The sequence below is a fragment of the Polyergus mexicanus genome, unplaced genomic scaffold, assembly GCF_030449975.1.
Source record: "Polyergus mexicanus isolate NDT 795.1 unplaced genomic scaffold, iyPolMexi1.0 SCAF_5, whole genome shotgun sequence".
Lineage (NCBI taxonomy): Eukaryota > Metazoa > Arthropoda > Insecta > Hymenoptera > Formicidae > Polyergus > Polyergus mexicanus.
This window is the reverse complement of record NW_027223325.1, coordinates 3,734,484-3,747,567: the sequence shown is the minus strand read 5'-3', so window position 1 is coordinate 3,747,567 and position 13,084 is coordinate 3,734,484. Positions and strand designations below refer to the sequence as shown.

The 13,084-nt window shown below is 35.2% G+C and overlaps 1 protein-coding gene across 2 annotated transcripts in view; it reads left to right on the top strand.

The window, feature by feature from the left end:
- The window catches only part of LOC138933520 (homeobox protein abdominal-A homolog), a 28,225-nt gene extending 20,855 nt beyond the window's left edge, over positions 1-7,370 (top strand). The window contains exons 3-4 of one of the 2 annotated variants that reach the window (XM_070296280.1): positions 3,735-4,072; positions 4,170-7,370. In XM_070296280.1, the coding sequence (XP_070152381.1) occupies positions 3,735-4,072; positions 4,170-4,220 (389 nt within the window). In that variant the 3' untranslated portion in view covers positions 4,221-7,370. The other variant, XM_070296279.1, reaches the window with a different exon arrangement.
- Positions 7,371-13,084: the final 5,714 nt, after the last annotated feature.

Genomic DNA, 13,084 nt, shown 5'->3' with positions numbered 1-13,084 from the left:
CCCTCCCCCCTCCCCCCCCGCCCGCGATTTGCAGGTGCTGTCAAATCTAAACGGCAACGCCATCGCGATGCTGCCATCGCAGAGATCTATCTGACTCGGTTGCAGGTAACATTTCTCGGCCGACGAATCGGCTGGACTGCCTTGTAATGCTACATTCGCTCGAAAATTTTTTTTTCGCCGCGATTGATAGTCTAGGAGCCGGCTAATCTTAGAACACGCGCTCCCACACGACGCTATCCTCTGGAATGTTTAGAGCGCGATCTTAATCGGCGCTTAATCGAAGCATTCTGGCGCGATAGTGCGTGACGTTGATTAATAAGTCACAAGTCAAGATCTAAAAGCACCGATCCATTTACGTATATAGAGATGATAAATCGTTGATCGTATTAATAAATCGTTTCGTAAAAATCGAACATTTGCATAGCGTTCGATGATGTAAAGTGGGAGCCTGCGCTCCTCATGTACAATATAACAGTGACAGATACAAAATCGAGGTTGGAAAAAAATCGCGGATAGATTATTTATAAAAATGGAATAATCGTGTTCTATTTAGAGTTTTTGTCGAAAGCTTGAAATATCGAAGAAATAGAATACGTATGCTACTCGTCGTTTCATTTTTTTCATACAGAGGAGGCAATAAATTTTTTAGATAGAGCCATTTAAAAAAAAAATGGCGTAGGCCAAAACGATTTGATTAAATCTATAGGGATGCGTAGCATACCTTATAGAAACAGCGGACATGACAAACTTCCACAATATCCGCAATTGTTCCCCAAATCCCGGACCGCGTGCTAAAGCAGACCTAAAGCAGATATTAAACTTAGTATATGACCGTAATTAGACACAGGCCTGTGCCATCCGTAATGGCGTATTCCTGTGTGCGCGTCCCATTATGCCGCCCTTCTGTAGGGTGGCAATGAACCACCGGCAATTGACTATAATTTATTTGTCTTTGAATTATTCGCGACAAAACGCTAATTAACGCTTATATATTTCGCGTCTATATTTTTCAATCAATGATAAAGCTCTATTGCATAGAAAGCCTCTGAATTTTTTACATTTTTATGTATAGAGAAAAAAATGTTGTGAATGAAATGGCGTGAGCTGTCGCATTCCTTGAAAATATTTTGCGTTTGAAGAAACTTAGCTTCTTATTATTCTCGCGTCGAATGAATACGATACGCGCTCGGGATAAGTCTCATCGTCACATCTCTCAGTGACTTTATTCTCTCGCCAAATAAATTCTGGCACACCCCGGCATTAGTTCTCCGCGTCGAAATTATTGATAATGCCCGCGCCAGCACTTCGCCGATGGGCCATATTTATGGCGAATGGAGTGGGCGCAATCAAGTTCACCCGTCTTCCTAAGAGCGACGTACGAACGCGGCGGCGAGGTCTTTCGCGTAGGGTCGAGATGGTAGGAGAGAGAGTTTTCTGGCTCTGCTAGGCTTGGCCTGTCTCGCGTGATATGCCGCCAGGAGGATGGAATGGTTTCCCCTCTGGTTGCCAAGGTAACCTATGTCCCACCCTTCGGGCTTCGAAGCGGTAACCACCCCATGGTGGCTGCAGCGGATATGTATGTACGTGTGCCAAACTGACGCACACGGTTACGCCGCTAAAAACCGTGTTGATTCGCACGAATACGGATCCACGGCCATCTACACATACGCAAAAAGCGGAATTTGCGAGTGTGCGGTCGCTGATTCAGGTACGTACACACGTACGTACGTATATACTGACGAGCGCGAGCGCGAAGCTCGGACCGCACCGGCGAGAACGGCCATGTTGAATTCAATATCAGCATTCTCCGCATTCTCCAAGAGTTTTCTGCTCGGAGCGATACGTATTTCATGGGTCATCCTGCATCGGAAATTGCGCACGTGCGTGTCATTCGAGCGCCACCGGCACGACCGATCGTTATGACAGGAGATGGAAAATACGGCGCCGCTACATTTAAATCTGTCGTAGGATAATTCCCCACGTTCGCAATTTGTTAAACCAATTTCCTCGATATATTCTAATCCGCGAAGTGTAAGCAGATCACGTGTGCCTATAAATTCAGCGTAAATCGCTATTGCTTGCTAATCGATCTCATGAATAGCATTACTGTCTTTTTAGGAATATCATTATGTTTCAGGTTTATATTTATTTACGGAAATAGATGTGTATTTATAGAATGTATGCCTCTCGTGTACGATATATTTTTCTTTACGACGGATTTTTCCATCTAGAGTTACATTCTAACGGAAATGTAATTATCGTACGCGCTTTAATTTTTTTATTTCTAATAGAAAATATCGTGCCCTATAATTAAACCGCGTAGTTTTGATACAAAGAAAGAGATTTCTATCTTATACTAAATAAAATGTCTCAGATAATTAATTGTTACCTTCTTCCGAGAATTCCAACAATGACTAATACGCTAAGTCTGATTTTACCAATACAATATTTAATTTTTTCATTTCTTTAAGGTATCTACACAATGTCGTGAAATAAGGGGGAACGAAAAGTCTTGCTATCTTTTATTGGTCAGTAGCACGTATTTGCTTCATCACGAGCCAATAATATGGTCACTCAGCGTCGCTTCGCAAATGATGGTATTATAGCTGTCCTCTCTTTGCACTAAGGAACCGGTTCCTTAGCTCGATCCTCGGAAGAGACGCACTTCGTCCGTAACGACAACTAAAAGTGAAGTTACCTTCGAATTGATTGCAAAAATATGTTCGAAATTCAGCAGTGACATTATTACCGATATTATAGCGCATAAAAAAATCTCTCTCTCGTTTCAAATGTAGCTCCTTAAATTTATTTTACTAGCATTAATAAGAGTTATTATCTAATTATTATTGTTTTTTTTTATATTTTAATATCAATAATGATTCTCCGTATTGAGTTATTTAATTACATTTAACTGTCACATAATCGCACAATCTGCGATTAACCGATTCTTTAACTCTAAATGTCGAACAAAAATCGCTTGCATCTCTCTTTATGGTAAAAATTGTTGGAGAAAGTTAAAGCTAATAAAACAACATTAGAAAGGGTTTGTTGTGTAAGAGTAGGAGCTTCCCAAATACTATCTATTGTTACTCATTCTCCTTTTAACTTTTTTTTAGCCTTGCAATAAAGAGCGTTTTTTTTTTTTCTTTTGACGGGAGAAAGTGAGGAGAGAGTTTAGATTTGTAAAAGAGTGTAGAGAGCACCTGTGGTTATGGTTCATTGGGGAGCAGAGAAAAAGAGTATTGTTATGATAGTTAACAAAAGATTGCTGTCACGGTTAAAGAGATAACTTTTTTGTTATGTAATAAAATGTTATCTCAAAAGCATAAAATTTATTTAATATAATCTTTTTTTTTATAGAGAAATATGGAATAAATAAATATATATATATATAAATAATTAAATATGTATTTCTTATACTTTCTATATTTATAGAAAGTATTATAATTAATTTACATACACACATATATATATATATATATATATATATATATATATATATACATATACATGTATAATTATTAAAATATATTTCTCAACGAATATGTGACGCTAATAAATGTGAAGCAAAAAATCTTTTAGATATTTAACAATTTGGAGAGAATATTTTCAATCTCATCTTCACCAGCGCGTCAATTTGTTTACATATTAACATTTCAGTTCGTCGTGTTTAAAAAAAATCTGAAGACTATCGAGGGCAGAAACTCAAAAATTAGATTTGTTAACATTTTCAGGTCCTAACGGCTGCCCGAGGCGCAGAGGTCGACAAACGTACACGCGGTTCCAAACACTGGAATTAGAAAAAGAATTTCACTTCAATCACTATCTGACGCGACGGCGACGAATAGAGATTGCACATGCGCTCTGTCTAACGGAACGACAGATCAAGATCTGGTTCCAAAATCGGCGAATGAAGCTGAAAAAGGAGTTGAGAGCGGTTAAGGAGATCAACGAGCAGGCCAGACGCGAGCGCGAGGAGCAAGACATGATGAAGAAACAGCAGGCGGAGAAACAGGCCAAGTTGCAGCAGGAGCAACAGAGCGCCGCCCTTCAGCACCAGCAGCAGCATCACGTAAGCGGCCTGGAAAAGACGCAAAGCGATCTTCTGAAGGCAGTCAGTAAGGTACCCACATAGGATACCTTACTGAGCCGACTCTCTTTCTTTTAAGGAAGACACAAGAGACTGGAGTGGCCTGGACGAAGACTCCGAAGCGAAGTAGTTGGTAAGCTCGGCTACGTAAGAAGATGATCCTGAGTTCCTCTCCTTTCACCTTCACACGCGAGAAACAGGTACGAAACATCCGACGCAAAAGATTTTTGCGATCTTCTTTGGTGTGCCAGTGAGCTCGCAAACAGAGAACTTCGTGGTCACCGGTCTTGCATCGAGGTAGAAGATGGCGAGAATTTAAGAGATTCTGGAAGATACACACGGAGCGCGGCAGTCTTCTCCGGGCAGGGAAAGGTACGACGAATGCCTTGCTGAGTCGGTTCTCCCTTTTATTTCTTTTTTTACGCAAGAAAGAAAAAATTACGTAGACATTACACTAGAGAAAGAACTCTGAAAGCAGATAGAGAATGTGACCGCACCCTATCCCCCAGCTACGTACTTACTTGGCTAGCCCCCGTAGAGCGAAATCGCCTCGGGGTTCAGCCTGTGACTGATTCCTAGAACGTATAATGTATATTGTTAATCGGGTGCTACACAATGAGCCATTATCGCATACGACGAACACACGAATTGGCGCGATACTGCCATGGACGGAGCCAATTATTATATCGAAGCGGTGAGTAGACTAGTTAAATGAGCCAAAACTGAAGAATTAATGGTCGTACGGCCAATCGAATTATCAACTACGACGACGCTAATTAATCCATTAATTGATTGAACCTTGAAAGAAGGAAGTAATTTAATCAAGCTGTACGAACGAGCAAATCTCCAGGCATCCAATTGTATGACGATGAAGAGATCAGTGAAGATTTAGCTGATATTCGAGCGATCGCTTACTTTGTCGTGATATGCGAGTTCCTCAATTCAGCTATATCTTCTTCTGTTGTATTAGAACAAATCGTCGTTCCGGAAGAAGAAAACGACGAGGCTATTTCGAGGAAACAGCCTTATCGTTCTCGATGTTGAAACATTTCATCTTCAAAGTCATACGCAAATGTTTTGCTTCCTTCGTACGATCTAATGGAAATTGAAAGAGGCGATTAAAACTCGCGACCTTCTTGAGGTAACAACGAACAACATGTCTCTCGCGCGATTGCGGACAAATATTTACGATATCCTCTTCCGATATCGAGCTCAAATTATAAATAACTGGCATACACCCTTTTTTTTTTTATAACCATAAACACTTATTTTGACAGATTCAGTATGCATGAATCTTTTTAAACGAGTTAACGTTATTAATGTCGACTTTGTTAAAATGTCTAAGTTTTTCGTCAAACAAATAGAGATTAGTCATTAGATATATGCAACTTTTTTATCTACGATATGAGTTTCTTATTAAAAAAAAAATTAATGGTTATATAATTCTGTCTTATATATACATAATTTTATCTTACATATACATATTATCTATTCATAGACAATTGAATAAATTTGATTTTACAAACTGTACAATAAGGGTAATATTATATTTGTAGTACGACAAACTTTTTAAGCATATTGATTGGCTATAAAATAAAAAATTTCTTGAATCCCTAGAAATTAGTTAATCAGTGAGCTTAAAAAGCTTGTCGCACGACAAACGTAATATCGGCCTTATACATATAATATTACAGGATATTTGCATTTTAAACAGAGAGAGTTTTCTTTCGGGGTACGCTCGATTTCGAGGTAAAAAATTTATTACAAATAATTGTAAACAGAAGAAACATAACAACTTTTTTTTCAGCCATTTCAATATACGTCAATTTCGATAAATCACAATAAATGAAACTTTTTGTCAATAAATGTTGATGAATATAATAAATTATTTTATAGATCCGACACACAATAAAAAAATTTAGAATATTTATTTTTTTACCAACGTGACTAAAAGTAATATCCTATCATGAGCAATAAAATCGTCGTTAAATTCGCAAATTTTACAGAACAAATTAAAGGGACGTGAATGCAAAAATATTTAAACGATATTCACACACTTGATCACTAGAGGATGAGATGACATGCCGTGAGCACATAAACACATTGGATTCCGAAAATACCATAAATCTTTCTGAATGTTGTTTCTAGGCATGATGAATAGTATAATAACTGTACAATATACACTTGGCGATCGAACTTTGTCAAGAGTTCGACAAAGGGTAATCATCTCGATTATCCTGCCGTGTTGATAGACAAGAATACACTTATATACAGGTACACACGTGGTGAACATATATTTTAATCAATATTCATTGCGAGACAAAACGCATTGATCATTAACGTAACATTTATATGAAATTTTACGATTGTTAGATTCTATAACATAATTTACACGGGAAAAAAAATTTTCGCCATCATAGCTAATCATGATTTGCAAAATAAATTTCTTAACTGCAGCAAAACGGTTTGCTGTTGCACCTAATAAATATAGGTGTCACGGTTAAGATGTTCGCTGTTGCACCTAATAAATAGGTGTCGCAGCTAAGATGTTCGCCGTCTATATATTACGACTGAAATCTAGTTACCACACGCAATTTTTAGCTATGGCAGCTAAATTTTTTTTTCCGTGTATATAACGTTTACTTTCGGTTGTTTCAGTTTGCACAATCTTCGGTTATTCTTATGAGCATTTTGTTGGAAATTACACGTATATGTTTACGAGTGTATACCGACTTTGATGAAAACGAGAGAAACATAGAAATGTTATAGAAAAAAATTTAACATACACATACATACATTCGTACACATACGTACTAGAAACACGAGCCACATCACCGGACGAGTATCTCACTCTTAGTACATTAAATACGTAATTTGGTGTCAGGGTAGACCTTTCCATAGATATATATAGAACCCATTGTTGGTATTACTTACTTAGACTTCGTAAAAGAAAGAAAGGAAAAAGTAAAACACGTGAAAAAGGTAACCAATATATATAAATTATTACCCAATTATTTTTTTTCTCCTCCATATTAGCGCGATCGATGCATAGGTCTTGATTCTTTATAAAAAAAAAAAAAAAAAATTTATTAAATTTTATCCAAAGTATCGCTATTCTTAATTCAATAAAACCGATAAAAAAATTAACACATTGTTGTCTTTAATGCTGACTATAATGTGTTTATATTTACTATCAATTTATATACATTATATTTATATATATATATATATATATATATATATATACAGGGTGTACCCTGAAAGGTATTGCAATGAGAGATTCAGGACACAAAAATAAGAGAAAAAATTCATATAAACATATGTCTGATGTGACCGTGTTTTCAAGTTATAGCTTATTTTATTTTTCGACAGAATTAAGATAATTACGGTTGTGCACAGGAAGTGCTCAAAATGACTATCTCTAACTTGAATACAGGCTTCGACACGTCTCATCATAGATTGTCTGACTTTTTCAATAATTCCGGATATTGCTTGAATTTCCCGGCAATCGTCTTCAACACGTTGACGAAGTATCTCGACATTGTCAATGGGTGTTTTGTAAACAATGGATTTTAGATGCCCCCGCAAGTAATAATCGAGTAGATTCAGATCTGGAGAGCGAGCTGGCCAGGCAATAGGACCAGCACGGTCTATCCATCAATATCCAATTACGCTATCTTAACTCTATTGGAAAATAAAACAAGCTATAACTTGTAAACAAGCTCATATCGGTCATATGTTTATGTGAACTTTTTCTCTTATTTCTATATCCCGAATCCCCCATTGCGATACTTTCAACTTTTTAGGATACACCTTGTATATTATTTATATACATATACATATTTAAAAAATATATATATTAAATAATAATATATAAATGTATATTAAATATATATATATATATTATATTCATCATTAAAAAGATGCTTTTAATCAAAAGAGAGATTTTAACAAATAAAAATATACGTAAAATATACGCGGCAAGAATATCAGATCTTTTTAGATTAACGTCAAGATTTATTGCATAGATCGCCTAGTAATATATAACAACGTAAAAACATATATTCTACACAATATACCACATAATATATATTATTAAAAGTAATAAGTATATTATAAATATATACATATGCATATATATAAAAAAAAAAAAAAATGAGAACAAACGAAAGAAAAGGAAAAATCTGTTTATCGCGCGCTAAGGCAGAATTTTTGCTTAGGCGCGGTGAGATTTTAGGATACGTTTAAACGCAAGTACGTAAATTGAGAGAAAAGAGACACCTTATTAATTTAACTGAATAAAAGCAGCATAATGACGAGCAGCTCCGACAAATAGACGTCCGTAATCAAAGCATAAAAGCGCATCTAAATAAAAATGGAAAGAAAAAAACTCGTATATTCGTATTACTACTTTATCCTCTAATTACCTAAACTATAAAAGTAATACTATAAATAATATTCCCATACGTAATGTAATAATTAAGCTGCGTATGCGAATCCGCGTAAACTGATGTACTCACGTAAAAATATCTCCCCGCATAGCGAAGTACCTACCTACATACCGTAATCGTAATAATGTTTTAACATGTAATGCGCAAAAAGAATGAAGGTAGAACGTAATATATGCGTGTGTAAGATTAAACAGTTTTGCAGAAATTAAATCTGAGCATAATGGTAGGAAGAGAGCACTTGCAGAAATATGGTATTATTTATATTTATGAATATTGTAAACGCTCAGTGTAATTGCAATTAAAATATTTAGACGGAGAGAGAGAGAGAGAGAGAGAGAGAGAAGTATATGTTTGATTAAAAAATTAACATTGTCTCTTTTTAGTGTGATGTAACAGTGTATCCTCCGTAATAATGACGACACATGATTACGTTAATAATAATTATCTATAATGTGTTTTACATTGAATTACGCGAAACATTGATCGTGATACGATGCAAATCGCAAACTATTAATTAATAATTAATAATAATATTAATTAAATTTGTTGAAATCAAGACAAATCTCCATTATTTATATAGAAAAATTATAATTAATTACTTTCAGATCATTTTTGTATCGAAGATGCATTTTTTTATTGTTTATCAATATGACTGCGATATATGTTAAATTATGTATTGCGTAGACTATATTTCTTGCTTGTGCTCTCGGCATACACAGTGATATACAGAAAAGCAGTGGTATCAACGCAGAGTACTAGTCGTATATCGGTTCCACTCCAAGTAAACTGTTATCGTGTCTTAGAGTGCACAACGTTATTATTGTATATTTCGTGGCCGTAGCCAAGGATCTTTCGGTTGTTCTTGTCGGAATGTCGAAAAAGAGAAAAGTATGATCGCGCCTAAATCTATTCCGGCTCATTGTATACGGAACAAAAAAAAAAAAAAAAAGAAAGAAAAAAATAATATTGTGGAATCGAGAAGTGAGAAAGACGAATATGACGCGATTAGCCCCGAGAAAATCGGTGTATCTATTTGTAGAAAAGCTTTATATAGAAACACATGACTATATATATATATATATATTTACAAATTATTATTATTATTATTATTATTATATTATATTATATTATTATCATTATCATCATCATCATTATTAATATTATTATTATTATTTTGTTTTTGAAATTCGCTTGTCAGGTCCGCCCTGTAGTCTTTAAATCTACAAGGCAAACCTGCTGGCATTTATACTCATATTATTATTATTATTATTATTATTATTATTATTATTATTATTATTATGAATTATGAGTTATTATCATTATTATATTGCTTAGTTATGTTTTGATGTTATAACCGCAAACACCGTTAATTATTAAGTGACGCGGTAGCAGCAAGTACTGCGACGATGGCGGCGCCGATACGTCCGACAAATTAGAGATATACGTAATGCGTAATAATAATAATTATTAAACTTAGTCTCTCGGAGGAGTTTGTACAGTACAAGGACGGTGAGATTTATGGAGCGGCCGTGTTAGTGTTTCTACGTACGATACATTAAATCTTAACTAGCGAGGCGGCAAATAAAACGGATGGCATTGACGTTACAAAGTCGCGCCGGTTTTTTTGCGCGCATACACGTCAGACATCGACCTCAGTGTCGGACTTGAGAAATGGATCGACGATTTGAGGATCAGTATATATATATATATATATATATATATATATATATATATATATATATATATATATATATATATATATATGTATGTATATGTATATATATATATATTTTTTTTTTTTACGTCATTATGCGATTCTCTTTAAGAGAGAGAGAGAGAAAGAGACTCGAGAAATATTTTTTTTGTTTTTTATCGGTTATTTTGTTCAAGATAAGATCTCGTTCGAGAGCTGTCAATCGATTATATATTTAAATTATAATTTGAATGGAGAAATTTTCAAATGCGCTTTACAATTGCTCGCGTTTAATATTTTTACAAAGAGTATACGAGTAATTCAAAGCAAAGGAAAAATCGACTTTTGTTTAAAAATTAGCGTTAAGAAGTGCTCTGTGTGAGAAAAATATATTGTCACAGATTTAATTCGCGCGTAGATTTCTCTGAATTACGCGCGAATTAAAATACCCATCCGTTATATATCCTGATCAATGATCAGAGATCGGTCCCTTCTCGAATCTTTCACACGGGTCAAAAGAGTGTATAGGGATATACTAAGGCGGAAACTTTAGATTAAACAAAAAAAAAAAAAAAAAATATTGTGCGGGCGCCGTCCACGTATGAAGCTTTCTCTCGGCTTATCTCTAAGCTAGCTGCAGCAACTCTCTATATGGTTATATAGAATATTATTCCAAATAACTGAGACGCGTAATCATATCATATAACGTTCTCATAACGCTTCCTCACCTTCTCTCTCCTTCCCTTACTCTCTCGAGATTTACCCTCTTCCTCATCCTCTCCTCCTTTCCGCTTCTTTACCTCTCCGCCATTTACTTGTTTTGATCTTTACCACTATCGTAGACGTACTATATCGAATTGATAGTACCGTTTAGGTATAATTACTGAGAGGTTAAAAGAAAAAAGAAGCACACACAGTAATATGTTATATAGTAGTAGTACAACATTGCCCGACTTGCCAAACTCGCGTACACGTCTTTCTTGAATTCGCGTGGCCACGGCCGATTTTTTGAACGTTAAAAAGCAAGGATATTTATAAAAGCTACTCCCTCCAATCTTCATCCCCATCCAAACCCCCGCGCGAGGACTTCTCTTATCCGAATTAAGAAATATAAAACAAACACTATAGAGTGTGGCTCAAACATTGGATAAACAATGTAGTAACATTTAATGTACGCGTATGAGTAGCAAGAGAGATTTTAGCTTGAGAATAAAAATGATTGTGTGTTTACATGTGAGAATGTGATGATGGAAGAGTTAGGCATGAATGCAAGCGAGAGAAAGAGAGAGAGAGACGGAGAGAAAATGCGTGTGCGAGAAAGACAGAAAGAAAGAAAGATACCGAGAGCGTGGGATATGCAGCGTAAATCACATTGTATTATCTGTAAGCGAATTTACTGGCAAAATTTAAATATATTATACCTATTCTCTTCGCGATATATTGGTTAAAAGACGAAAAGAAAAGATGATATTTATATGGAAATGAGAATCCGTCTGGCGGAACGCGTAGAATCGAAGTGAGAAAAAAAATTGTTTGTTATATTTTCTTTATCTATAGATGTCATTGTTTATTTATAAACTGTTTATTTTACGTATTTTTTTTTCGTATATTTGTTTTTTGTTAATGTGAAAAGAGAGAGGGATACCGACGAATTTTTTTTTCTTTTTTTTTATGATAGAGTGTGAATATTATCGCTTATCATCTCTTATTGTTTCGACGCGTGTTTTTTTATATACATATATATATTATATATAGATTTTTTTTAAATATCCTGTACATTCGAAGACGATGATGCTGTTGCGTACCACAATTTCTGAGCTTGAATAAATAGCGCGATTTCGTTGAAATATCTCGCGAATGCCGAAAAAAAGAGAAAACTAATTCTAGTCTTCTTCTTTGGCAAAAGGACGCTGGTACGACCGGTACGGAACAATCTCGTTGTCTTTTGCGCAGCTGGTTGTATTATACTTATTACATTTGTCCGTTAGATCTAACTACTAATATGTCTAATTAGCATAAATATGAATCTGGACGCTTAAAGCTGGAATCGACTGTGAGCAGTCCATTATACAAAAATTGTGCGAACGGAAATAACTTCTCGGAATAACTTCAAACGATGTTGAACGTATTTAAATTGTTTCTGTTCGTTCGCGCGCGAGAATATGTTGATTGATTTTGCTGTTATTTATTTATTTTATTTTATTTTATTTTATTTTATTTTTTTTTTACGATAACCGTTTGCCACGATTAATTGCTCACAAGTGATTCCGCAAAGTGATAAGCTAATCGATATCGTAGGTGTCACTTTAGGTGTTATATTTCCTTGTTGGCAGCTGTCCTATTTTGCGCTTACGTTTCGAATCCTTTTAACGGTATACATACCATATGATAGCGTGTCCCGCGTCTTTTATTCGACGTAGATACACGCATAATAGATTCTTTTGTTCTTCGCACTCGTTGTAACTTGGCGAGAGATCCAATGCAAAATGCTGTCCGTTGTTCAGCAAAGGATTCTCTCGTTATTCGTTGAAAACCGTGTGTCTGTGAAAAATTTACGCGAAAACGTAAGTCACGAATGACGTTCCATCGCTTTTTACACGCCACTGAGAATATCTTATTTAAAGAAAAATCCCCAACGTGTTGTTGATAAATTCAAGAGTTATATCCAGCGGACACTCTCTTGTTCTGTCCTGATTATTTGATCGAGTGTTATTTATTGTTTGAAAATTAAGATGATGTGTTTTTCGTATTATTTTGCAACGCAAAACAACAAGCCGGGTCTGTGCATATTTTTATCAATATCGATGACTGTGGGATTATATAGGAATAATATCATAAGTTCATTTTATT